Source organism: Scatophagus argus, chromosome 5, assembly GCF_020382885.2.
Source record: "Scatophagus argus isolate fScaArg1 chromosome 5, fScaArg1.pri, whole genome shotgun sequence".
Classification (NCBI taxonomy): domain Eukaryota; kingdom Metazoa; phylum Chordata; class Actinopteri; family Scatophagidae; genus Scatophagus; species Scatophagus argus.
The window spans coordinates 26,163,760-26,191,048 of NC_058497.1; the positions used below are offsets into that span (position 1 = coordinate 26,163,760).

The 27,289-nt window shown below is 45.7% G+C and overlaps 2 protein-coding genes across 2 annotated transcripts; both read right to left on the reverse strand.

Moving 5' to 3' along the window:
* Positions 1-4,683: 4,683 nt before the first annotated feature.
* Positions 4,684-6,357, reverse strand: LOC124059258 (the record flags this gene model as incomplete). Its single annotated transcript, XM_046389108.1, has 1 exon — positions 4,684-6,357. A coding segment is annotated over one exon (873 nt), but the record flags the coding sequence as incomplete, so codon positions are not given.
* A 903-nt stretch (positions 6,358-7,260) lies between these two features.
* Positions 7,261-24,515, reverse strand: LOC124058699 (interleukin-1 receptor accessory protein). The gene is made up of 12 exons (XM_046388174.1): positions 23,788-24,515; positions 20,986-21,077; positions 16,444-16,639; positions 15,961-16,044; positions 14,238-14,463; positions 13,647-13,815; positions 13,493-13,564; positions 12,220-12,349; positions 11,884-12,032; positions 11,315-11,458; positions 10,232-10,375; positions 7,261-9,055 (listed from the first exon to the last, which is right to left on the reverse strand). Coding segments are annotated over exons 1-12 (1,857 nt in total). The 5' UTR covers positions 23,790-24,515; the 3' UTR covers positions 7,261-8,606.
* Between the last annotated feature and the right edge of the window lie 2,774 nt (positions 24,516-27,289).

A 27,289-nucleotide genomic window follows, 5' to 3' on the forward strand; every position in this document is an offset into this window, starting at 1 on the left:
GGTGGTCTGTGTTTACTGTGTGAGTATTTGTGTGTATTGCAGTACAGTTTGTACAGTACATTTCCATACTGCGCTCTGGTGATATTCTGTTTCAGTCTGAATATTTCACCTCATCCAAGAACAAAAACAAATCAGTGTAGTCGTCTTTTGTGCTTCAAAATGTTCTACATGTTTTAAGCGTCTGGAGCTGCAGGCGGCTCGGTCTAATTCCTGCACTCTTTTACTCTGAAGCCACGCTGCTGTAACATGTATGTGTCTTCATCGTCTTGATGGAATCAGCAGGGATGAACGAGACGTCGTCCGGATGGTCTGAACCTTCAGCGTTAACGGTGCCTTCACAGACATTCAAGTTACCTGGGGTGTGGGCCCAAACGCACCTCCAGGCCCTGGACTATCACCTGGTGTTCAGCACATCCTTGCTTGTGAATGACTGAGCCTTCATAGGATGTTCCTTTCACACTCAGTCATGATCCTCTCACCTGTTACAGATGAACCAGATTACCTGCGGACTGCTCCAAACGGTGGACTGTTCCATGCTGTTCCATGCTGTTCCATGCTGTTCCATACTTGAGTTCTCTGAGCAGGACTCAACTGTCCCAGTGTGTTCTTGCTCCTGTCCTGCCTGGTTGGAAACGTGTTGCTGCCATCACATTCAGGGTTAGCATGTCTTCACAAAACGTCTGATGAGGTCAGACATTGGACATGTTGGACATGTTGTCTTTGTCCTGTTTTCAGTTGAGTCTGAAGGGATTAGCAGATGATCAGGAACTCAGCGGCGGGTGATGGATTTTTTTCTTCAGTAGATCAAATAACGACGGTCGCGTGTTCTAAGCGTGTGTGGAATGTAAGTCGACCAACGGAGACGACCTTTGGTACTGCAGGGTAGCACACACACACACACGCACACACACACACACACACACACACACACACACACACACACACACACTCCGTACTGGCACAGCGCCATAAACACACTCAAAAATGTACAAACACACACAGTTTAAAGCTAATGTGATGCTGGCACAGAGCCTCAGTCTGATATAACAATGGACACACACACACACACACACACACACACACACACACACACAGGTATGATCTCACAGTTATAATTAATAACCAGTTGAACCAGTTCTTAGAGAGAACAGCAGACCGGATTACACACAAACATCCAAACTGTTAAATCCGATCTCGGCTCTGAGGTTCCAGATTGATCCCAGCTCCTGTATCAGGCCCCGCCCTCTTCCGAGTCACCATCTCAGCGCTGAACTCATGAGGTTTCTTCACCTTTCCTTCGTCTTCATGCTCAGCAACCTCAGCCAGTCCAAACGGACCAACCACAGCTCACACTGCAAGGCTACACATGCGGCTCCTGTCAAAAACCCTGCCGACTGTGAACACATTTAGACCCAGTATGGACTCAACATAACCATAAAGCTCTTCATTTGGACAACTGGACCGAGACCACTGAAGGAGTCATATATCAGTATATATATATATATATCATATATCAGGTATATCAGTCCACTTCAAAGAGGACTCTCATGTGGTTTATCTTGTTAAAGCTTAACAGATCAGCCACAGCACACGCTCACAATCAGTCACTTCCTGGTCGAGTCTTTGTGACATCTAGTAAAGTTCAGACTGAGGTGCTGTGACGACGCAGGACTCCAGTTCACACGGTTCCTTCACTTTGGACCAAGTGTCGAGTGAACCAAAACCACACAAGAGGACCCAAAAGTCACATTTCTACACAGCTCTGTGACCATGAAGCTGAGAACTGGAAGTCCTGTCCTTCCTGTGGGATCCGCTGCGCCACAGGAAGTTAGCATTAAACAAATTAGCTAACAGGCTAGTTCCTGCCTGTTCAAACAGTGCAACTGCATAACTGAAACAGAACAGCATGGGTTGCATACAGCTGTGCAACATATAGATTGCGTGCATATTAGTTTATACCTTTTTTCAACAAGGTATTTCACAAACTGGCTGCAGGTATGGAAGGCCAATCTCATCACCTTGCAAAATTAGCTTCTCTCTCATGTCGGCATTGACATATGAAATGTTTTTCCTCGTGTTGAACACTAGGGGGCGCTCAGCTCTGTATATAATACAGGCTAAAAACAAAACTACGTGGGAACAGGTGACTCAGTCTGCCGTACATCCCCGACACGTGGTTACTTTGAGGGGCTGCTTGTTAGCGTAGCTTCCATTGCTTCTTTTGTAGCCACAAACACACGACTACAGTAAGATCTTACTTCTCAGTCAGTTAGGCTGACAGATTCCCGTTCTCCTCCTGCAGATCCACCACTGAAAGCCAACGTATCTGTGGATCATAAAATGATCAGAGGAGGACTGTGGCTGCCAGAGAAAACTCCTTTGGAGCAAACTTTTAATCGATGAGTTGATGCGGCGTCCTGTTTGGCAGCGATCCTCAGCGGCGGCGTTGAGGTAATGACGGACGCTTCAGAGAGAAGAAGGCGACTGGCCGAGCTGAGGCTTGCATTAATAAACGCTGATGAGCCTGTTTTTCTTTAAAAGCCATTTCTGCTTTATCAGTCAGAGCACGTTGAAGCAGGACGGGTGGAGGCGGATGTGAGGAGGTGGTGAAGGCCAAGGTGACGATGATGTCACACTGTGGTCGCGTAACGTGTAATGTGTAACGCATAACGCGTCAGTCCACAGTAGCTTAGTAAAGTAACATGTTGCTTTCAGCTTTAAGCACACAGGAGACAGTGCAAAGATTTCCGACAAACAAGACATTCAGAGAAAACAACAACAACCCTAAAATGTACTGATTTTCATTATGGGAGTTGGGTTGAGTCCCCTTAAAGTAGACTGACTGACTGACTGACTGACTGACTGACTCACTGACTGGATGGATGGATGGCTGGCTGGATGGATGGATGGATGGATACTTTATTGATCCCAAGGGAAATTCAAGCATCCCGTAGCCCATAACAGCAGTGTAGTCCCCACAGTGTAGCTGTGTAAACAGATGAATGTCCCCACAACTTCAGTAAAACACACACACACACACACACACTCAATACACTATACAATAAGCTGTTATTGATCCCTTGTTGTTGTACAAAGTTCTTTAATCAGCTCTGTCCTTTTTTCCTATTGATCATACAAAAGATGGATGATGCTCCGCTTTGAATAACTGCAGTCTACAAGCCGTTTTTGTTTTGTTTTTAATCTCACCATCATAGTTTGGTTATTTCTTTTCTTCTCTTTTGCTGAATGAGATTTTATTTTAAACCACTGTTCTAATCATTTAGTTTTAAACACCATAAAGGCATTTTTATTGCATTTAATTGTCACATTAAACTCAGGCTAAATCATCATCTATTGACCTTCAGAGAGCAGATTATGACAGGAAGACCAGAAACCGCGTGGTGCTAACGAAACAAAAGCTAAACCGCGACGAGCGTGCCGGTCAGCGAGAGGAGGAAGGAGCGATTAGATTCAGATTACGGCTCAGTTTCAGGACCGAAACCTGACCCAGCAGAGAGGAAACGGTTTGGTTTCAATGGTTTCTGTCAAAGGGACGATAACTACATGATTAACAGGTTCATTGAAAGCAAAGGAGAGCAGTCTGAACTATCTGACCTGTAACTCTAGAACCTGCTGTTACTGCTGCTGTTCATACAAGGACATCTGAAACTACTGGTCAACCAACCAACCAAGGAGCAACTAACCAGATGATGATGATGTTCAGTGATTGTTGCTGGTTGAAGCTCCTCAGACTTTAAGATTTGCTGCTTTTCCTCTGAATGATTTGGCGTCATGAAGGCCGTGATGGGAGAGGATCATCGATCGGTTTTACCTGACGGGATGGATCGGACTTTACCATAGATATGGAAAACATAAAGAACTTTATGTGAGCAGAGCCCTGTCACGATATTTAGGGTGGACAACATTTGTCCCAGGAACAATCACAATAAACAAATTTACAGTCTTTTTATGACCACTTTATGCCACGGTATAATGAAGCAAGTCCACATTTTTAAAGAGCAATGAAGTTTAAATTCTTATGAATATTGAGACATTTGAACGAGAATGTGAAAAGAAATGTCCTAAATAAACAGTAAGTGAAAATCTCAGATGAGATGTTCATTATCAGGAGGCGACGAATCAGTATTATAATTATTATTATATTTTTATTCTTTATTTTATTTGTATTATTCTCATGTTATTAAAGTTTGTGACTCGTATCCTGGATTACTGAAAGCTTGGACAGATCACTTGCTAACAGGACCAACGTACACTCACTCACTTCAGAACAACATATATTCAGATTCTTCTTATAATTTATTTTTACATTTATGGAGCAAACATGTGACAAATCGAAGTGAAATGAAGTTAAACGTCTCCAGCCTTAGCAGGTACGAGTCCTCAGGATGTAAAACTGATCTCAGTTCAGCAGTCAAACGCTGACACCTGCTGAGCGAGTCGGTCATAGCTGCTGATTGGAGATGATTTTTCAGTCTTGAAGTCACCTGAGAACATCAGGTGGGATCCACATTTCAAAATAAAACTCTTTTCATTAGTTATTGTGAAGTTTCGAGTGTGACACATTCTGATCACCAGTCAGCCAAACAAAAGATGAGCATCTTTCTCCTGACACAACAAAAGCAGATTCAGACTTCACAGAGGACGTCTTCACTGAAATGGAAGTGAATCAGAGGAACATTAAACTGAGTGACTTCTGCTGTGGAGACGCAAACCTGAGACAAACCCCTGTTTTCAATACAAAACTTTATTTATCAAAAACTTAGCAAACAGTCCAAGGTCATCCAGCCACCCGCGGTCTCACTACAGAGCAGTCATGCAACTGTTTCATATTGTTCAGTGTGTTTGAGAGCACAGAGATTGATTATTGACAGATATTACTGGTATAATATGTTACTGGTAGATATAACTGGTCTAAATCAGAGCGGTGGAAAACAGAGCCCGGTGTATACGACTTTATTTTCAAACCAAACGAATCCTCAGGACCAGGCCTGACTCAGGTCAGGTTCACACAGTGAACCATCTGGTCAGTAATAAACTTTAAGTCAGTTTCAGCTTTAGAGACAGAAACATAACATCAGTCATTTTCGAGTTCGTTTTCTAAGTGGTGTTTTACATTTTATTCCACCAAAGGAAGTCACTTAATCTTCTAAGTTTCATATTAGATCCGAGTTCATGCTGTCTTTACGTTGGAATCAGATGATCTAACGGAGGAGTCAAATCCTGCATTCAGGTTTAGTGTAGAATCAACAAAAAGGGGTTGAATTTAGTGAAAAGTATAATAATTTTAAGATTCTAGTTTTACCAATTTCCCATGTAAGCAGGACTACATAAAGTGTGTGTGAACAGCCTCTATGAAAGACCCCACTGGGTTTATGTAAAGAGGCGGAGTTAGTGTCAGTACAGGATCATGTCATCATCTCGCCCTCACCTCAACCGCAGGCCCCTCCCCTTTTCCTGCTGACATCACTTCTCCTTCCTTGAAGCAGTCATGTGCTGCTGTTGTTCCTGTATGGCTCCATCATCGCCCTGCTGGCAGGAGGCGAGGGCAGAGTCAGAGTCCGGATCAGAGGCCAGGTCAGGTATGGGGCCGGGGTCAGGGGTTGAATGAAGGTTATGGGTGGAATCTGGAATTGGGTTGGGCTCTGTTTCTGGAACAGGGTCTGACTGAATCTCAGTCCTGTCATGTGACACCTGCTGCATCTCTGTTTCCACTGTTAGCTCCGCCCTTCTTTCCTGCACCTGACCAACATGGCCTGCACATCCTGAGCAGCTCCTGCTGTGTTGTGACTCCCCCTCTCTGCAGGTACTCTCCCCCTTCACTCTGCCCCTACCTCTGGCAAGAGCCTGTCTGTTTCTGCTGCTCTGATTGGCTGAAGCCCACCTGTTTCTATGGCTCCGATTGGCTCTGTCTGTCTGGCTCAGTTTCTGGATCCGTTGTGCTCGCTGGAGCGCCAGGGCAGCGAGATCTGAGTGAGATGATGTGCTGTCAATCAACCTCCTGCCCATCGCGAGTGGCCGGACGGGCAGCGCCAGCCTCAGCCTCAGCCAGAAGCGGGAGCGATGTGGTTCAGACTGACTCCCTCGCCAAGTCACGGAGGTGGCGGCGGCCTGACGGAACTGAGCGACCTCCACACAGGGTAGTTTACTTATTGAGCGGTAAACAACAGCAACAATCAGGGCCTGGTGGGCATGTTGGAGGTAGAGGCCCAGACGACACTCCAGCAGGCTAAAGCTTTTCTCTACCAGGAAATCTGGGCTGAGGACAAAGAGCAGGCGGCGGCTCCGCTTCATCGACTGTAGGATGGCCTCTGATAGGTCTGACAGGGGACAAACAAAAAGTCAGAAACAAGAACTTTGTCATCAGCTTAACATTAGGCAGCTGAGAAACTCATTGCAGCCTGGCGTATCAATAACACTCAAAAGTCTTCAGTCATTTGCACGTTATCAAAACGCAGGATGTAGACCCAGGAGACCAGCGTCCGTGTCCACAGTGAAACCAAAAGTCAATACTGACATGTTTTGACAAACATCCTTAATTAAGTTCTGGAGTGTTTTTAACTTATTACTTTGTTCTGAAAACTTACGCTGTTCCTAAAAGTGATGTGCCATTTATACGTCACCGCAAGATCGTGTTGCCCATCGAACGCTGATTATTTAATCTTTATATACTGTGGCCTGTTTCCAAAAACCCACCAACAGTTTGTAGCAATACTGTTTGAACACTTTGGTCTAGAATAATAGCATGCTAATGTTAGCAGTAGCCTAAGAATTGCTGTGCAGCTAGCATGGTTATAAACTGGTTGCTTCATAAAGCATGAGAATTTCTTACCTTCCAGGCAGCCACCAGTCAAATCTATTTTGTTACAGGAATGAACACAGAGAACAAACACGAAGGAGACCCATCAATATTTCCTCAACTTATTTGTTCAGCAAAGAGCCAGGAAGTGGAATCTGGGTACAAACTTCATGTTATCCTTAAAGGTCTGTTGGGTTAAACTAAACTCTGCACTGCATAACAAATTTCTTTAAAATGAAATTTGAATGAGTGGGCTCATTAACTTAAGGGATGGTGAGTTTTAGACTCGAGGAAAGAATCATGATAAACTTCTGAATAGAATATTAACTATTCACTTACTAATGGCTATACTAATAACTGTGTGCATATCAGAATGAAGTACATGCTTATGTACTTTTGTGGAAATGAAATGAAAAACACTGAATGAAAGAATGAAGGTGACATTTAGATGAAAAAATTAATTTATTACAAAAATAGATGAAATACGGTAAAATGCAAAAAATTATAGCATAACAAAGTGCAAGATACATTCTCCCATTACAAAAGTGTTTGAAAGACATATAACATTGTGTATGCTCTGCAGAAAAAAAGTATTAACTTGATACAGCTGATTTATTGTTGACACACTGATTGGGAACAGTGACAAAAACAACATCAAAAATACAGAAAGTGCAGAACATCTTAAAGTAACAGTTAGGTAGTCTTACTCTGTAAATACATCTTCTTTTACTAATATATGAAATGTTGCAGTATGTGGATATTTGGTTAGTGAGTCTGTGTTTCCTCTAACAGTTTGGTGCTTTTTTAAACTGTTGCAGATGAGGCTGTAAATCTCTATGCAGATGATACACACCTTTATTTCTATGTTACAGACTGATAAAGGCTTTGGCCAGTTCATCAAAATACTGTAGTCAGTCTTCATGAAGGTAACAAAATGCTCTGTTATTTGGATAGACAATACAGTAATAAAAAGTACAGAGTGACAAAGTGATGGTAGTGTGCAGATTGGAAAGTGATTGATGGTAATGATACTGATCATGAGAGGACAACCAATACTGAAGCTGAGTTCATGAAATGAGGACGTGGAACACTTCTGACTGTTTGCTTTTCCAGCCAGCTCTTTGCTATCTGACAACCTACTAGACTGGACAACCAAGAAATGTACTGGAGCCAGACTTCAATTTTGATTTGAAGTAGGACCAAAGCATAAAATCACATATTTATAGAAACCTTATTATTGTTTATGAAAACCTTATGTTGACACAGAAATGAGCATATTGTTAAGCAAAGTCTAGATGCATGTATTTTCCTGCTGGTTATGAAGGGGTATTGCAGTTTGGGACTCATATACATCAAAAGTGTGTGACTTAACATGAGTTTTACAAACAAAGTGGTTGAACTTTGGCCACCCCAGACTGTTTCTCTGTTGCCATCATGAGATTAACATATTTGGGTTTAACAAATTATTGTAAGGACCAGAGGAGAAACTGTAAACACCTATAGGGTATATAACCTGACCTTCTATCTAGCACCAACACCAGGTCAAAATTTTCTTCAAGGCTATCATCAAATACCTGCAAGACCAAAGACATGTGAGCATCTGATGTGATGTGTCCTCTGATGTTATAAGTTGCAATAGAGCCTCACAGAGGATCTTGTACACTTCAGTCTTGTTAAATGTGAATAACGTTTTGTAGAAAAACACTGAAAATTAGTATGAGAGTGAAAAATTATTGTAGTAAGTTGACTCTCAAGCACTGTATGGACAGACTGCAGAGCTAAATCATGGCTACGCTGCAGAGTTCAGGACCTTCTGCGGGTCTTTGACAGTGTTGCTGATGAGGCCTGTTTGGGAGTTTGTGCTGTTCTGACTGTGCAGCCTCATCAGGGCCACATCCTTATTACTCCCTTCCTCCTCCTCCCTGCTAACCCTCCTTACAGGTAGCTCTACTCTCAGCCTCTTCCAGAAGCGGGACGTCAGCTGCCTGGACTTGTCCCCCTGCCATCGGACCAGTGCCAGGGCCACCCGGGCCCTCCTCAGCTCCCTGACCCAGCCCTGCCTCCGGACTGGCTTGTACTGGATCAGGATCACCCGCAGGTGCCCGCCCAGTGCCATGCCATCGATGCCAGCCTTTAGCTCCAGCAGGGCCTGGGAGCCCTGAGAGGCATAGCCTGGGCTAACAACCACCAGGAGGCGCCGGCTACGTGCCACGAAACTCAGAGTCTCATCAGTGATGGCTGCAGGGAGAGAGGAGTGTTAATGAGAGGATGATGATGGAGAGATGGATAATGAATGGATGAAATGTGTTTCGCTTTGTTTCATTCATCTGTCTTTCTTAGGAATAGTGAAGGCAATAAAGGCAACAGCAGTAGTTTTAGTTTGGTAATTGGACCATTTCCAGCAAAAAGATTTCATGGTGGCAGCACCAAGAGGAGCAGCAGTAACATGACAGAACCAAGTGAAAAAGCAGATGTAGTAGCTGAAGTGGTAGCAATAGTAAAGGGCTGTCTGCACAAAGGACGATAAGTATGATAACAATGTGATCATCTACACCAAGGAAAGAAGATGTTCTGTAAACGGTGGCAACAAGCACCAAGAACATTTATGACCTGTTAGTGAAACAAAAGAAACAAAAAGAAATCTGACAAATTTTATTCATACTGTCCTATGAGTCAACATCAGTTCAGTGGTGTCCTAGAACAAGCACATCAGTAATGTCAAAATGAAGTCCAGAGACCCCAACAGAGGCAGAGATGGGTTGGTCCAGCCAGCCTAATATTATGTTATATAAGCTTTTAGTAAACTGTACACCAACATGACCAAGACTGACTGATGGAGAGTAGATCACCTGAAGAGTCTCCTAAATGCCGTCAATTAGCTTACATAAAACAGGTCGCTTTCAGTTGTTTGAGCTCTACTTGGATGGATTCTGATTGGCTGACTGATGAGATCATGTCCAAAATACTTCATTAATAACTGCCAGAGGATGGAAAGAGCTTGTAGCTAACCTAACAGAAGCAGCAAAATACTTGTACTACTTGAACAATAGTTGTAGTAGAATGAAGGTCAGCACCAGCAGTAGTAGTTATAGTAGTAGTTTAAAAAGGACGAAGAGTAGAAAAAGTTTTGTCTGTCATAATAAATTACCATTAGTATTGGCAGTAACAGCAGCAAGACTATTTGCAGTAATACTTCTGGTTGTACCACTGGTAGTAGCAGTACAGAATATTTGCAGAAGTACTAAAACTACCAGGAATCCAGGCAGTAAAACAAGTCAGTAATAAAAATGATGTAAGACTATATTGTACTACAGAATGTGTACTACAACATGAGCGTGTGTCAGTATGTACTGCATTCAGTGTGTGTAATGCAGTATCACCACATGCTGTACTGCAGTACTTGTGAATACTCACTCCCTCCCGGCAGACTGTCTCGGTCAAAGATACACACTGAGTATCCGAGCTCGTTCTCCAGAACGCTGCGCAGCGTCGACAGGACGAACTGCTCGTCCTCGCTGTTCCTCGCATACGAGATGTACACGTCGTACTCCTTATCATCTGAACACACACACACACACACACACACACACACACACACACACACACAGATATCGTGTTTTTCAGTTTGGAGAAAAACATTCTCGATAGGTGAGTAAATTTCTTCTTTATCTTCACAGGAAACCAAAGTCAAAACGTTTGTGACATTCGTGTGAAAAAGTCCCCTGATCTGATCTTCAGCCGGTCGTCATGATGAAGGCTCATGAACACTTCACATCCCTGTGGATAATTTAACCCATTCCAGTGTGATCATCTGCTCATCCTTATTGACCAAAAGCTGTACAAAAACATTTAATGTTTGATCTGTTTGTTGATTGTTGTGACTACAGAAAACCACCAGTTTGGAACCTTCCAGAGGTTCATCAGTAGCAGCTGATCCTGACTGGGTGTGAAAGCAGCAGCCTCGAAACGCAGAGCCGAGATCTCAGTCCGTGTTTAGTCAAACTTATTTGTCTTACATTGTCACTGATGGCCTTGAAACCTGATGGTTTGTTCGTGGCAAAGCCAACATCTCATTAATACAACACCAGACATGAGTTATTATCTTATGTGGCCAATTTAAGCTTTGATCTCCGAGTTCCCTGGAAAGCACCAGGAGAACTTTTCAAAAGGAACCCTGCTGGGAACCGAGCTGGAACGTGCACCACACTGTTTCTGGGCCGTCTGAATAAATCTTACACTTTATGTTCCACGGATTCTGGGTTTAATAATCTAAATGCTCCAAACTGCAGCCAGACAGAAAAGATCATCATTAAATGGAAGAAATTTAGTATCAGGACGTAAAACCTGAAGTGCTGCAGGAGAGAAGGCGGAGATCTCAGCAGTCTGATCATTTACACTTCAGAGAAGGTTTGTCATTGACACAAAAAAACCATAAACCTGTGGGCCTGCAGCCTGACTCGAACAGGAACCAGAGAACCAGTCAGATCCATTTCTCACCTGTGTGCCGCTCGTCGGTGCCGAACCACGAGCGATAGAGCAGCAGCAGCTCCAACCAGAAGACGTGATAAACGACGAACAGAAGCAGCATGAGGACCAGAGTGACGCCGAGACCGCAGCCCAGCTCCACCGACGGCAGCGACACTGACAAACACCACAAGGTCAGAAACTGTCCCACATGCAGATTTAAAGGAACAGCTGGACATTTTTCTTGTTCTCCGTCATGTGAGTCACAGAGAGGATGGACATCAGTCATATTCCACTTTCCTCCAGATCCTCCTGCCGAAGCTACATAAACTTATAAAAGACATAAAACCTGATGCAAAAGCATGAACAGGTAGAAAAGCTCAGTAAATATGTTCATCTTATCATACAAAACCTGCCCATCAGATAGAAATGCACTGAACACCTGCAGTCTTTCCTGTAATCAGGCTGAGCGTTGGACCGGCGGCACTTTGCCAGAATCAAACTGATCCGCATCTTTTGGTTAACAAGAGCGCTTCCTGCAGTGCGTGAGCATTGAATAAAAACGGGGAAGTCGTCTGAGTGTGAGCTGGGATTCTCCTCACCATCCTCCTCCAGCTGAGTCCTGCGGGTCTCGAAGCCTCTCTCGTTCCTCACCGAGCAGTTAAACTCTCGGTTCAGGTCTTCAGACTGGAAGTCCTGGATCACCAGCTTGCTCTCCATGATCCGGTTGCCGTAGTCGTAGTTCACCTCGCTGTAAACAAGCACAAAGTTCACCATATTTCAAAATAAAACTACACTCAAGGTGCAGTATAAAACTCTTAATGTGAACACTCCTGTCCGACCCTGAAGTCATCCTGCTGAGTTTATCAGGCAGGTAACAGCCAATGAACTGAGAGATCTAAAAGTCTAACTGAATGTGGATCTCAAACCAAACAAACCTGTTGGTGCTGGAGAATCGACGGCGGTCTGGAAGCTTGTCCAGCATCATCCCATCAACCGTCCACCAAATGTCCCCCCACGTCTCCAGATGAGGGAACAGAGCTTTGCAAACCAGAATCACGTCCGCGCCTGACGGGGGGAATATTCACCCAATTTAATCCAGTTCAGTTTGGTCCAAATTATATGAACATAAGAACATAACGTAACAGCAGATTCTCACATTACGCTCAGTCTCACGCGTTTGTGGTCGTTCTGTTAATCTTTGTCTTTGAGGGTTTGAGGCGTCTTGCTCACAGAGACCAGTCCGTGTTATCAGTGGCCTCACTGCTCCACCACAAAGGAATTTACATGTTTAATGACTTTAGGGACTGGTGATCGAAGAGGTGTTGATGTGGAAACTGAGATGGAAGAACAAACCCTAAAACTGAGCATCCGTCTGTCCATGAAACACGTTTCCTTCAGACATTCATCAGAGTGAAGACAGACTGTCAGCACTAACACACGCTGCGTCCGTGTGACGTGTGGTTTCATGTCGGTCCGCACTCGCCGTTCACGCCGTGTTGTGTTTAATGGCATGAGCTGCTGCAGCCTCCTCTAACTCTGTACGGACTATTAACTTCCCGCATGCTGAATCTCCTGCGAGCTGCTCTCAGGAAAACCAATTTAAAAGAAGTTGTTGGCAGAGGAAGAGGCGCCTCTCCATCACTGCCAGAGCAGCTTTACGCCCTGAGAGTCCGCCTGCAGGTGGAGGAGACGGTATGACACTGTAGGACACTGGGGCTCCCGCGTGGATACACTGCAGAGGCTTACGGCTGGTTTTCTCAGCACACAAAGGAACACATTACCGTCGCACACAGTCAGCGTAACACATCTGGACACATGTGGTTTGCACTTGCTTTTGGAGAACACGGGACACGTGATCTACAGAGCTGAGGTTTCTCACCTCAGAGCTTCTCGGTTTCAGCAAGTTCACTTCACAGCAGCTGCTTTTTGGTGTTTATTTGATGAAGCGCTGAGAGTTGTGATCAATCTGAAGGTCTGTTTTACTTTGTTATAACAACTTCAAGAGCAAAGGTGGCATCTTCCTGAGACAAAATCTGGTGTTTCCCTCTCTGTTCACATGATGAACGTTCCTACAGAACCTCTGATCAAAGCGTGGTTAGTTTTCTGGGTCTGCTGGCAAATTTTGAAACTCTGTGTCTGACTTGGTTTCGTTTAAGGATATTTTAATTCATTCATTTTTGCTATCTGACACTTCTGCTGGTAGCCTACCCTGTTTGACAGCGAAGACCTGGTCTTTGGCCGGGTGGAGGATGGTGGGTTCTTTGGGTGTAGAATTTGGATCTGAGAGAGGAAAACAGAGCAGAGTTTAGCTCCAGTCCCATTCATGAACATCTGCATGATCACGGTCGTGTGTTGGTCTCACAGACTGCGGTGACGTTGATTCTCCTGGTGAACTCGAGTGCTTTGCCTCCCCTCTGGAAGTGGACTTTACAGTAATATAAACCCTGATATGGATCCAACATGATGTGAACCTGCAGACTGGTTCCGGTCTGCTGCCGGTTGTTGTTCCAGAACGGAGGCTGTTCACACCGCTGAGACAGAGAGGACAGGACGAGACAGGGATGAGACGGGGAGACAGAGCAGGACAGGAACAGGTTTTAACATCGGGGACTGTTTAGCAGCTAAAGAGCAGAGCAGCAGGTGGTGGAGGCCAAAAGCAGAGCTAAAAGAGAGGGAATATTTAACCACTCTGCACTACTGTCAGGCTTCAAGTGGAAATAAGCAACTGATTGCTAACAAGCTCAACAAATCATCTTAAAAAAGTGATGACATGTTTATCAGAATCAGAATCAGCTTTATTGCTTCCACTCTTTGTGCTAAGCTGGACTGAATGAGTCCTGGACCCTCACAAAACATGTCAGACTGAAATGGAAAGCAAGGCCCATGCGTCTGTCATGACCACCGACTGACCAACATGCTTCAGCTACTTACTGACAGTTCACTGACAACTTACCGAGCTCTGTGGTATCACGTGGATCCAGGTGACAGTTGGCTCGCTGTCGGCCATCTTGACGGCCTCTTGAAGATCTGGACAGTTCATCACCTTCCCGCTCTGCAGAGGGATGATCATCTGACTTGTTGCCATGGCAGCCGGCGGCTCACAGTCGGCGATGCGAACCACCTCGTCGGGCTGCAACACCTTCAGACGCATGGCGATCTTAGTGCAGGACGTCTTGTTACTGCGAGACAGAGACAGAGACAGAGACACACTGAACCTCCATCACACAGCACTGGAAGCTCTCTGATTGGATGTTTCATAACACAGCGCTCTCTGAGGCTAAACGTCTCTCATGTACAGTCTCGGAAAGAAGTGCAGAGAAAGAAAAAAATTATGTAGGACATCAAAACGTGCAGCCGAGCAAACCACAAACCAAAGACCTCAGTCTTCATCTCCCAAACGTCACGGAAAGCAGCAGCTGGAAACCAGGTTCTTAGAAGATAATCAGACAAAAGAGGCAGGAAGTGACATCTGACCACACAGGAAAATAAAACTAGATCACAATGGGCAGATTCAGACGCATCTCGGAGCTGTTAGCAGCATCACAGCAGTAAGACCGTCATAAGAACAGGAGTCACAACCTGCAGCGCTGGTTCAGAGAAGTTACAGGCTCATAAAAAACTCTCTTAACAACATTTAAACAGTCGGGAATAAAAAACCTCATTCTTCATCATTTGAAGAGAAAACATCCTGTTGTGATGTTCATCGGGCTAACAGATACCATCTGTGGAGACGTTCAGCTGGAGCAGTGATGCGCTTCCTGCCCAACGCTGAAGACTCGTCCCTTATCTTCATCCATCAGGCTTTAGCTTGTCTCACATCACCAGCACTCTTTAAACACAACGTGAGTCTATGACTCGCTGCGTTTCGATTGGCTGATTGAGGCCGGAGCTCCTCATCCTCTCAGCTCGGTGACCTGCAGACCTCCTCCCAGCAGATGAACTGATCCTGCTGGTCGAGTCACATGCCGGTCTGGACCCCCGCCAGCCGCCGCCGAGCAGCAGCAGATCTTTAAGACGCTCTCAGAGTCACTTTAGCTGATTAAGTGTCGAGCAGCCGAGACGGAGGATCGAAACTGATTTTATCTGAAGGATCCACAGGAATCAGCAGAATCTTGTCACTTTTTATCTCTTGAAATTTGTGCCTTTAGTCCTGGTCCTTAACTTCTGAATTATTATCAAAAGGTCTGAACTGATCTCAGCGAGGTTTTTGGTTTACTTGTCTACTTTAAATCTGCAGTGTGTTGAGGTGTGTGTGAGGAAGAGAAAACACAGAATCAAACCTTTAATGTTCCTGGCTGATTTAAAGCATCTGGATTCTGACTGTTAGAGCAGTGAGAGTAACTTACTGTTACTGTTATTACACGGAGCACACAAGCTGCCGCTCAGCCAGAAAGAACCTTTGAGTTCTTTGTGTCGCTGTGTCGTAACCACATGAGTTTAGCTCGATGGCTTCAGTCTGGGATCTCTGAGCTTCTGAGCTTCTGAGCTTCTGCACACTGCGTGGACACATTTTATGTTTTGTTCTGGCTGAAACAAGTCCTGAACTGCTTCAGCTGTTTAGCAGAAATGTTTTTGTGGGTGAAGAAACTCCGCTCGACCTTCCATCAGCCCTTAAATGTCTCCTTTACACAAACTTGATGCTAATATGAACACAAGAAGAGCAGTGACGGTCTTACCGCAGCATGCAGATGTACTGTCCGCCGTCGGAGGCGGCGGCGGGCTGCAGCCACAGTCTCTCTTTGTCTTTAATGATCCGCGAGCTGCAAAGAATCACATTAAACTGTGAGTGGACGTAAATCAGACACGACTCAATTAGAACGACATCAGGACAAACTCGAACGTCCTCAGAGACGCTAATCGAGCCGTTGGCCTTCGAAACACCATCAGTCACTCTGAGTGTGTGTGTGTCAGCTGTGATCACACACATTTCATCTCCAAGTCAAACTGAGCAAAACATGAGCTCTTCATTACTAATTTCTGTTCCATTACAAACTTTACAAACTTATAGCATAATAAACTGATCAACTGGTCCATCTGTCCTTCCATCAGGTCTTCAGGGTGGGGTTCAACTGCCTTTTATTTTACATCTACACCCCCTGCAGTGACCCTGCACTAAGTCTGTGAGTAAAAAATTGAGATGAGGACTTCCTGCACTGTACCTGGTCGTGATTGGCTGCTCCAGGTCCTGACCCTCAGGAAGACGGTACCAGACGAGGTTGTGCCCGGCGCTCTGGGTGGAGGTGTAGTTGTAGACAGAGGGATGAGAGAAGAGATCACAAGAGAGCCAGCCGACCTCCCCCTCCAGGACCGAGACCGCCCCCTTACTGGACTCGCCCCAGTCATAACAGGTGGTCTCTGTGGGGGGACATCACAGGTTACTTCAACAGCAGGTGGTTTGTTCAGATGTAACCCAGCGTCTCGACGAGGAGAGCGTGGCTGTAAAAACTAGGAAAGGTTGGGTTCATGATAACAAAGGTCAAAGGAGCAGCAGGAGGTCTTCTGACATGCGTGCAACTGACAGAGAAGAAGAAGGACGTCCGTCCCTCCCTCTGGGTCGGGTCCAGGCTCTGGTTCAGGTTTTATGTGAGAATCAAATGGAGCTTAGTGGATGTTGTCGTTAAAGGAACGACGTTAATACGCTCCCGTCTCATTAAAGGCTTCCGACACAGAGAGCAGCCGCTCCATTAAAACAATGAAACTCCCATTGAACACTTGGTACAGACGAGGAGGACGGACGTTCTCTCGGATTTAACTCCTTCAGTTGATCACATCTGGAACAAGAGCTGCACAGAACGGGAGGTTTGTGGGATGGAAATGCCTAATCAGTCCACAGTGAGAAGGACAGAACCAGGCTGATGATGCTTTTGGGCTGAAGCCACAGTTTTCTGACCCTGACCTTCATGCTGAAAATATCTCAGGCTGGGAAAGCCTCAGTACGCTGCTGAATCCCAGTCTGCTCATTAAACAGGACACAAGTAACAAACACCGAACGGCAGCCGGTTCCCTCAGTGTCCAAACGGGGAGAGTCTGGAGGTTTCAGTGGCACAGGTGGAGCAAACACCTGCAGAACAACCAAGAAACCCTGACCAGAGACCAGGGTCTCATCAGAGTCCTGGAGCGAGGTTCTGAATCTGACCAGGAGCTGCTGTCACATGAGGTTTTACTTGATTTGTCATATTTCACGAATTCTTGTTGTTTGCAAATTTCAGAAGAATTTGAGAGTTTTTCAAAGCTTTGTGTATAATCAATCGAGTGTGGCGTTTAACAGAACGAAAACGTGTCTAAACAAACAGGAAGGAAGACGACGAAGTCTGGTGGAAAAAGGAGGCCACATGTGGTGGACGCTGTGCAGATTAAAATAGGCTTAAACCTGAATTTGACAATCCCGCAAAATCTTAAAAACAGAACAAATTCCTGTCACATCGGCTGTCGTTTGATGCCAGTCTGAGGGGAACCACGACTGACGGAGGAACTAAAAGGCTCAACAATCGGCTCAGCAAGTGTGTGAGAAGCTGGCAGCATCTGGACTCAGCAGATCAAAAATCCACCAGCAAAGCTGATTTTTACCAGCAAAAAGGATTAAGTGTAGCGGAGGTAAACGGGCTCCTGTTGAGTTTGATCAAAACGATCTGAGGTGACTTTTACAGAATTTATAAAATCTGCTTACGGAGAAATAAATGGATGTTAGGATTTTTGCACTTAAAAATACTGTAGTGAAAGAAGAAGCACTTGGTGACAGCTGTTGGCCGATGTATTTTAACACAGTCAAAGCGTTTCTGTTTTAAACAACCTCGTGGTCATTTTGCTATCGAGTTTATCTGCGTTACTGTTGTGGTGTTTCACGCCTCGTAGCTGCGACCGTCTGCGGCGGCGTCCCCCTCGTCTCGTCTGAACGCCACCGCAGGCGTGTATTGACGAAACCATTGATGGCTGAGTGTTTATGTTCGGTGTGATCTTGACGTGACGGCTGGTCGATTGATTTGCACAGAGTGAACATAAAAGTCTGAGGTTCTGGCCATGCAGAAAGACGTACAGAAAGTCGTTTGTCCTGCAGAAATCTATCGACCAGCCCCTGAACCGAGCCATCAAAACCACCGGAGGGCGTCCAGCCGTCCGGTCAGTAAGACACAAACCGTTTGAGTCCAGATTCCGATTCACCTGTGGCCTCAGACCTCTGAGTGGTGTCCTCTGCTGAGGCTCATGGGTAGTGTAGTATTGATAACCAATCTACATGCAAACACATTTGTCAGCTCTGACTGATGACCACATTCAAAAGAGAAACTTCAAATTTTCACTGGAAAACAGCCAATTAATCATCAAAACCAGCACTGACTAATTGTCTGACTATTGATTTAATTGATTAATGACTGACTGAAGTATTCAGTCTTCAGCCAATCAATCAACCGATCAGTCAATTCAGAGACGCACATTCATTTATAATGAATGAGTTAATTAGATGGAGGATAACGACGATGACAGGATGACGAACATCTTCTGGACCAGCAGGACTCTTCTGGTGTCTTAACATGACAGACCCCCTAACACACCTCACACAGACCACAGACCACAGACCACAGACCGTCAGACCACAGACCACAGACCGTCAGACCACAGACCGTCAGACTGAGGCTGCAGCTGAAGGGTCCAATAAAACCCAAACATTTGCTCCAGAACCCAAACGATGTCCTAAAATTGGTTAACCAGTTCATAGAACTAAAAAAACTATAAAAACTAAAACATCTACAAAGCCCAACATTTCCTGACGTTGTGAAGCTCAGACTACACAGTTTAGGTTTTATTTCTTCCTCTGAAGAACAGTAACTCATCAATCAGCACCGGTATTGACGATCGATCTACAGTTTCAGGTTTTTTGGAAGCAGCTCGCTCATGTCTGCTTTCTTTGTCTCGTATTAGTCAGAGAAACGTCTTTACATTTTAAACTGCTGGTTAGAGAAAAAACATGCTGTATGAGGAAATTCTGATGGGGTCACTTTTAAAACCAAACGATTAAGGATTCAGCAGAGGAATCAGTGACAGATGAGCCCATCATGGAAATAATCTTTAGCTGCAGCTCTAATTGATGTAAAGACGACTGCAGCTACAAAACCTTTCAGGTTAACAAAACAATAAAACATCTAAACATTGACAAATCAAGTTTAGGTTGCAAGAAAAAAGTGAAATTTGAGGCAGCAGCTGAAGAACTAAACGTCAGGGAGGAACCTGGGCTTGTCTGGGTCCAGGACCTTTGAGACCCCACAGTGTAGGACAGTTTCAGCTCCACCGGTTGTCAGGATCCTGAACCCTGAGCATGGGATTAATGGAGGCTGTCTGCACCTCCTGTGTGTGTGTGTGTGTGTGTGTGTGTGTGTGTGTGTTGGTAATTGACCTGTCAGGTTTTCCCGGCTGGAGTATTAGTCTTTCTATTAAAACCTTCTTCAACATCCACCCCTCCTCCTCCCTCACTATCCATCCATCCATCTACACTAATACCTTCACCCTCATTCGCTCCATCCAGCACTACCACCTGCCCGTCTACCTCCCCCACACACACACACACACACACACACACACACGTCCTGCTCTGATTTGTTTGTGTAGGTTTTAGTTTCTGTGCTGTTCTGATGCTACTGAAAGAAAAAATGTCACGAGCAGTTTTATTAACCTGAGCCTGTTTTTAAAGGCCTGAAAATATCCATAACTGTGTAGGTGAGTGAGGAAACGATTTCTGTATGCAGATGAATAAATGAACTGTTTGAAGAGTTAACAACTTCCCTTGATAATCAATACATACTGTGTTGTTCTCATGAAGCCATACGTTATCTACTTTGGGGAAGGTTTAGGGAAAAACACGCCAAACGCTCCCCAAAAGTGAAGCCAAACATCTGTGTCGCCCCCTGGTGGCTGGCTGCAGTACAGCTGGTAAGCCCCTCCCCCTCCACGTTAGCCAAACTGAAAACATGACCTTCGTTCGGTAACGAGTTTGAAACAACAACAGCTTTCACTTTAGCTCACCTGAAACGAGCCTTAAGGTCATGTGGTCTTTGAGTTTGGCCCACTCAGACTCTGTGCTGAGTCAGCTTGTTGCCAGTCACTCACTGCACTTACAGTAAATACCAGCCTCATCTCAGCCTGAAGTTATGGGACATTAAACATATTTATATGTACAGTGTGTATTACTGCAGTTTCCCCAAAGGATTCATTCCAATCATCTCTTGTCTTTCACCCTCATCCAATCAAAATCCACCCATCCACCCCCCCCGACCAAATGTTCCTCTCCTCACTTTACACCCATCCTTCCTCCCCCACATGGCCCACCCCCCTCTGCCCACCCCCTCCAACACACACACCTTCAGACAGCATTACAAATGAGCCTCCTGTCTGGAAGCATCCATTCCTGGTCCCACGGGGCGAGAGCTTCGGCTTTTAATTAACCTCACCTCTGCAGAGTCGCACCACGCCAACAGGGAACATTCTTTACCTTCCGTGCTGTTCACATCGTGGACGTTCACAAAATATCAACCCGCTCATATTTCACGTTTTTAATTTGCTTCACCTGAGGAAGAAATCCTCACCCAGATGGATCTGCCAGACAAACCAGACTGAAGCCTTTCAGGGCGTCCACACTGTGCCGGTCAGCTGGTCAGCCGGGCTGAACTGCAGTCTTAACAAGCTCCAATCACAAAGCGGCTGTCGTCACCTACCTGACAGGTCGCTGGACTGACTGACAGCTGGCACAACCCTGAGCACCACGATGAGCAGGAGGAGCAGGAGGAGGGTGGAGACGAAGCCCGCCCTGCAGAGACATGGACACGGGGGTTCATGTGATCATTTTATACACCTCATTTCAACAGCAACCAGACAAAACACATCCTGGTGTGGGTGATGGGACCAGTGCTGAACCTCGTGCCGACACTGAGCAGGCTGACGCCCCTAATGGCCTTACAGCCAGCAGGAAGGCTGTGAGTGAGACTGTGATGCCTTCAGTGGCGCTCCGGTGGTTTCAGTTTGAAGAGCCGCTCGCTGCGTGTCCGTCTGTCCGTCTGTCGATCTGCTGCGGCAGCAGAGTCAAATCAGTGCAGACGAGATTCATCTGCTCGTTACAGGAGGGGAGACGAGGTGGACGGATGATCAGGACCTTCACCTCGTCTCACCTCGCGTTCTTCTCTCCGTCCAATGAATTTACAGCGTTTATCTCAGCCAATAAAAACCATCATGTGTGACGACAGAAATGAGATATTTTATTCATCTGATCTCATTATCTTATTTTATTGTGTGTGCGTGTGTGTGTGTGTGTGTGTGCGTGTGTATTACTGACATCGTGGGGACATAAAACTGTTTACACAATCATGTTGCCGTCCTTGTGGGGACATAACGGAAGTCCCCATCATGTAAGTCATTAACTTGGTTTGAGTTTAGGTCAGGGGGAGCTTTAGGTCCAACGTGAGGGTTCAGCCAGTCGTGTTTCTGCTTATGGATCATCTCACATGTAGGACATCACACACAAACATCAAGCAAAACTCAATACCACTCAACAGCAATCAATACTGATTACTGATTCATTCAGCTCTGACTCAAGTCCGTCTCTCGTCTCGTCTGTGGGAATCTGAATCTGCCATGAAGACTAAAATGTAAACACTAAAACACTCCGTCAGTCCTTTAAACGGCTATAGGTCCAGGTCTGGGCAGGACCCGGGTCCCAACCCGGACTGTGGCCATCCGTGGGACGGCAGGTTAACGTATTTTGATCATTTTGGCGCCCGTGATAACATGAGGGACATCAGTTTCCTGTTCTGCTGCAGAAGAAGAAGATCACTCGAGGATGAAATCTACATCCTGTTGAGAAAACCTCCTGACAGGATGTTGTGTCAACCAATCAGCTCGCAGATCAGTCGAGACAGAGAGCGAGCAAAAAGATGGAGAGAAGCTGAAGCAGACGGAGAGACGGGATGTCACAGCCAACGATCAGGCAGAGCGAGTGGATCCCAGGAGGGACATACAGAACCAGGACTGCTCAACAAGGCCATCACTCACACACACACACAGCACACACACACACACACACTCACACACTCACACACACACTCACACACACACACACGCACACACACACACACACACACTTCACGCCAAATGGAGCTCAATAAAACCAAAGCTGCAGAAGCCCCTGTGTGTGTGTGTGTGTGTGTGTGTGCTGCGTGTGTGTGTGTGTGAGGCAGTAACCTGCTTGTCACCCCAGAGGATTCTGGGTAGTTGATCTTCATTCACATCAGCAAACAGTTTGCTGTGAAGTGAAGAAAATCAGCTTTCACAGCTGCTGTCTTTATATTCATTTTTAGAAATTAAAAAAGTACATTTGGTTTGCTTTAGCTGCTTCACACTCTTCACTCATCTGAGGTGAAGTCTGAAGATATTTCACTACAGAAGCTCCCGAGGGTCAAACTGTAAAAGCAGTTATAAAATAAATCTAAAATACTGACTGATCAGCAGATGGAAGGAGACAAACATTAAATAGCTTGAACTCATTTGGCTTGAACGCAACCACTGAGGCCACGCGTCTGCACTTCCTGTCACTGCAAAAACTGAATCCCTGATCTGAACGCTGCCATGGCCGCTCAACACATCTGATGATGAAGATGATGAAGAAAGCTCTTAGTTTCTGCCTGTTCCTAATTAAAAACTGACATCACATGATGATGAGTAGTGAGGAGCTTCACATGATGTCAGCCAGTTTGCTCCTGTTTTCATTCACCAAATGCACGTGTGTGAAGAAGAAGAAGAAGAAGAAGAAGATGATGATGATGATGATGATGATGATGAGGCAGGTGGACCGCAGTGTTCGGCTGAGTTTCTGCTGATGACTGCAGACTCCCCAAACTGATGTAACTGAGGATAATCTGATTATCAGACTGGATCGATCGAGTCCCGCCCACAGTCTGCCCTCCCTCGTGTGGAGAAAATCTTCATTTAAAATCTCTGCATTTTAATTTGTGTTCGTCGTCTGAAAACGTCAAACCGGACTTTTAACAAATTACAAGACAGTTTACAAATCGTTTAGGTCTTGAGGCAAATCCGGCTCATTAATTATTCAGCAGGTCACACTTTACCTAAACAGAAAGCTGTTACTGTAAAGGTTTGGAAAAGTCAAAGGAGCGCAGGCTGGTGCTGCGTTTGAGTGCCGCCGGACTGCGTGATGCTGCGGTCCAGCCGTGCTGTCAGCCTGAGTGTCCCGGGAAGAACAACCGGAAAGAGAATTAAGTCAGGTTTTTAAACGACAGTCCGCACGCAGGGCTCTGAGGACGAGCCAGCAGCCAGTGAGGGTCCGTCGGGTCTGTGGTTGGGTAACTCGTTGAACATTAACGATGTGATATGACGTCCAGAGAACCAAACCACTGAACCGCCCTCAGTCTTCATAGACTTCGTATGAACACAACAGCAGAGTGAGACCGCACCAGGCTCCAAAACCACAACATCAGAAGCTAAAACACAGCAGGAGGTGGACTTACATGAACAGCAGAGTCCGAAGGTGTCTGTCCGGTCGGGAGGAAGCAGAGCTTGTACAGCAGCGCGTCCCGGCGGACGGGCGGAGCTCAACTGGGTGTGGGCGGAGCGGATCCACGGCTGGACGGGACCCTGGGGTGTTTCCCCGGTCTTAAAGCGTATAGTCTGTGTGTGTGTGAGAGGGAGAGAGAGTCCTCAGCAGGACGGTGTCACACCTCTCTCTCTCTCTCTTTCACACACACACACACACACACACTCGCCCTGCGGTTAGCACCAGCCCCGCTGATTTACGTCCCGGTGTCAGGGATCCGTCACGGCCGTAAATCTCCAGGAGGAATCGCGGCGGCTCCGCGGTGGTCCGGGAAGGGTTCCAGCTGAGCGAGGAGCCCGTCCGGGTAATTAACGAGCCCGGACTGAAGTCACATGCTCATTAAGTAATGAAGTACGTGGAAATGTCGCAACCAGCCGCTACAGGAACCAAAACAGGGAAGTGAGCGTCAGACAGACGGCTGGACTGAAGGACAGACTGACTGACTGAAGCGCGGAGACAGTCTGTGGTTAAATCTGAGCCAAAAGAATAAAAAGTGCGATAAAGTTACAGCAGCTCTGTGTGTGTCTCTGTGTGTGTGTGTGTGTACATGGAGGAAGTAGAAGCTGAGTGGATTCCGGTTGACGCTCCTCCTCCTCCTCCTCGTTGCGACATCGATCAGTCTGATTTCCCAACAGCTCGAAGGCTCACGTGAAGCAGATCTGAGCTCCACGAGCTGCTGGACCACCTGTGGGGCAGCAGGACTTCAGGTTCTACTGCAAAGCACACGTCAAAATACTTCACAGTACTACAAGTAAAGCTTGCAATACTCGAACTCCTCTGAGTGTTGCTTTTATGCTGCTTTTCACGCTTACTCTGACTTCACTATGAGTCAGTTTGAAGGTGTCAGGTGTAATCTGCCACAGTCCACTCATTTCTGAAACTTGGACACCTGGAAGGGTCGCGTCCTGAAGGGGATTTCACGGATTTTACAAGTTATTCAAAAGCTGTAACTTCATTTCTCTGGTGGCACCGCAGGGTCTGACTAATGCTTGGAACCATCAGTCCCATCTCTTCAGGTTGCAATAGAAACACTGACCACTGATCCAGTTAATAGGTCAAACCTTAGATATGACTCGGCGGTGGGACTGACTCCAGTACACTCAGCTCAGCTGTGAGCCAGAGAGTTAAAGTGATCCCAGCAGATCCAGAGTCAGTGACAAACAGTAAACATAATTTGACAGGACGTTCAAGACCATCAGCTGTGTTACTGTTCTCAGATCAGCCTGAAGATTTTCATCAACAGCTGGTCATCCAAGGCAGCAGGGTGGTGCATCAGTTAGCACTGTTAGAACTGAGGGATCTGGGTTTGAGTCCTGGTCCGGGCCCTTCTGTGTGGATTTTCTCCAGGTTTTCTGGCTTCCCCCCACAATCCCAAAAACATGCACATCACATTAACTGGCTGCTCTACTTTGTCCCGAGGTGTGAGTGTGTGTGTGTGTGTGCAGTTGTCTGTCTTTGTGTGTCGGCTCTGCGATTGGCTGGGGACGAGTCCAGGCCCGGGACGAGGTTCTGCAGGACTACACTCAGTGTTGATATTTACATTGTTTATCATGTCATTTATTTCTAATGTTGAGGAGCATTAAGTTAGAACAGCCTGACTGGAACCACTGAGTCGTGTCCAATATCAAGGATTAATGGACACCCTGCAGCCAATCAGGTGCAGAATCAGAAGTCTTTATTGTCATTGTATTGGTGCATACAACAAAAGTGGTTTTCACCAGTATTCACCCAGACCGCAGCGTAAGATACTTTATGAAACTAAGAAGCTAAAATCAGCTACAACTTAAACAACTTGATGGATAAGTGGTATAGAAAATGGATGGATGGATGTTAAAGCAGCAGTAATGATGATAAAAATTCCTTTCAGTTTTGATGCTGGTGATTTTCTCACCTGAGCTTATGTTTTTGAGTTGGACTTTAAAATCAGAATTAGAAAAAGACTTGAAGTTCTCTTCCTGCCGTTAAAAAGTAAAAATGTGATCACGCAGATTAAACAGAAGATGTAAACGCATAAATAAAAAACACAAATGAAGACTGAGACATGACGGAACGTGAACATTATTTTATTGTTCTTCTCTACTTGTCGCAGCTGTTGGTTGAATGTAGGCCTGATGTAATGTCTCCCCCTGCTGGTGTCAGCCTGTCAGCACAGGTGATGGACACAACAAGTGAGACACCTGGCAGGTCCAAGTCTGGTGGGTTGAAGACTCAAAACTCCACAACCTTACAAAGTGGGAACTTTTGAAAAGCACAGCTGAGAAACAGAATTTAGTCCTCATCCCAGAGGCGCTGTTAGATCCACAGTCTGTGGTCTCAAATGAGCTAACAAGTTAGCATATTCAAGCCTTACGTACAGAACGTGAGGGGCAGTCGTGGATCAGCGGTTGTCGGGTGTCGGACCCGTAACCGGTGGATCGCTGGTTCGATTCCCCGTCCCGGTGTCCATGGCTGAGGTACCCTTGAGCAAGGTACCTAACCCCCACTGCTCCCCGGGCGCTGCACGCGGTCGCCCACTGCCCCGGGTTTGCTGTGTGTGTGTGCACGTCACTTGGGTGGGTTAAATGCAGAGAACAAATTTCAGAGTTCCCTCCAATGACAAAATATGTCACTTTAATCTTTAATCTTTAATCTTTAAACAAACACATAACGAGCGCACCTCATTGGCCGCGTTAACTCAAGGGGAGGCAAACTTCAGGTCTGAAGAGAACTTCAGGTCGCCAGTAAAGTCTCTTTCTCTTTAAGTCTCCCGAGTGCAGGTAATAATAACCCGAACTTAGAACTGTTTATGAACTAAACTTAAACTGACTGTGACTGGAAGGAAGTTTCCTTGAAATAGCACTTTGAATTCAGAGAACAGCTTTGATGATATATTTATTATTCATATTTATGTTGTTTACATTTTAGTTATCTTGATTTATTTATTTATTCAATCATTTCTGATATTCATGTGATCATGTATTATTGAGTGATTGGCTGAAAGAAAAAATAATTTAATGACTGAATGTAACTTTGTCGAGTTGCTTTTATTGTGAAATCGGTGTTACCAAAATGTCACGAGACAAGCCGTCTGCTGTCGCCTGAGGCGCAACAGGAAGTTTGTGTTGCTTTCACTTTCTCTCAGCTGCTGACGCAGATTATTTTGTGGCTCCGCACTCAAAGGTAAACGTGTGTTTTTCTCTCTGTTGTTCTCTAATGACTCGTGTTATGTGACTGTTTGTGCCTTCCGGTACTTTGACTCGATCCTCAGAGTCCAAAGTGTTTGAATGTGTGGCAGGAGTCGAGTCTGTCGGCCGACACGACCGACCGCTCGGCTCTTGTGCTTTTTAGCAGAAGACGTTTGAAAGAGTGAAAAGCGGCTTCAGCTGTGATGCTAACAGCTGCTAACAGTCAGGAATCAGCGGGAAAGCTTGTTTATT

What these genes read in the sequence shown, in the direction of transcription:
- LOC124058699 (XM_046388174.1), bottom strand. An exon ending in CAGTACATCTGCATGCTGCG is followed by an intron (nt 14,464 to 15,960) that starts GTAAGACCGTCA and finishes TCTGTCTCGCAG; the next exon opens with TAACAAGACGTCCTGCACTA. An exon ending in CGATTCTCCAGCACCAACAG is followed by an intron (nt 12,033 to 12,219) that starts GTTTGTTTGGTT and finishes GCTTGTTTACAG; the next exon opens with CGAGGTGAACTACGACTACG.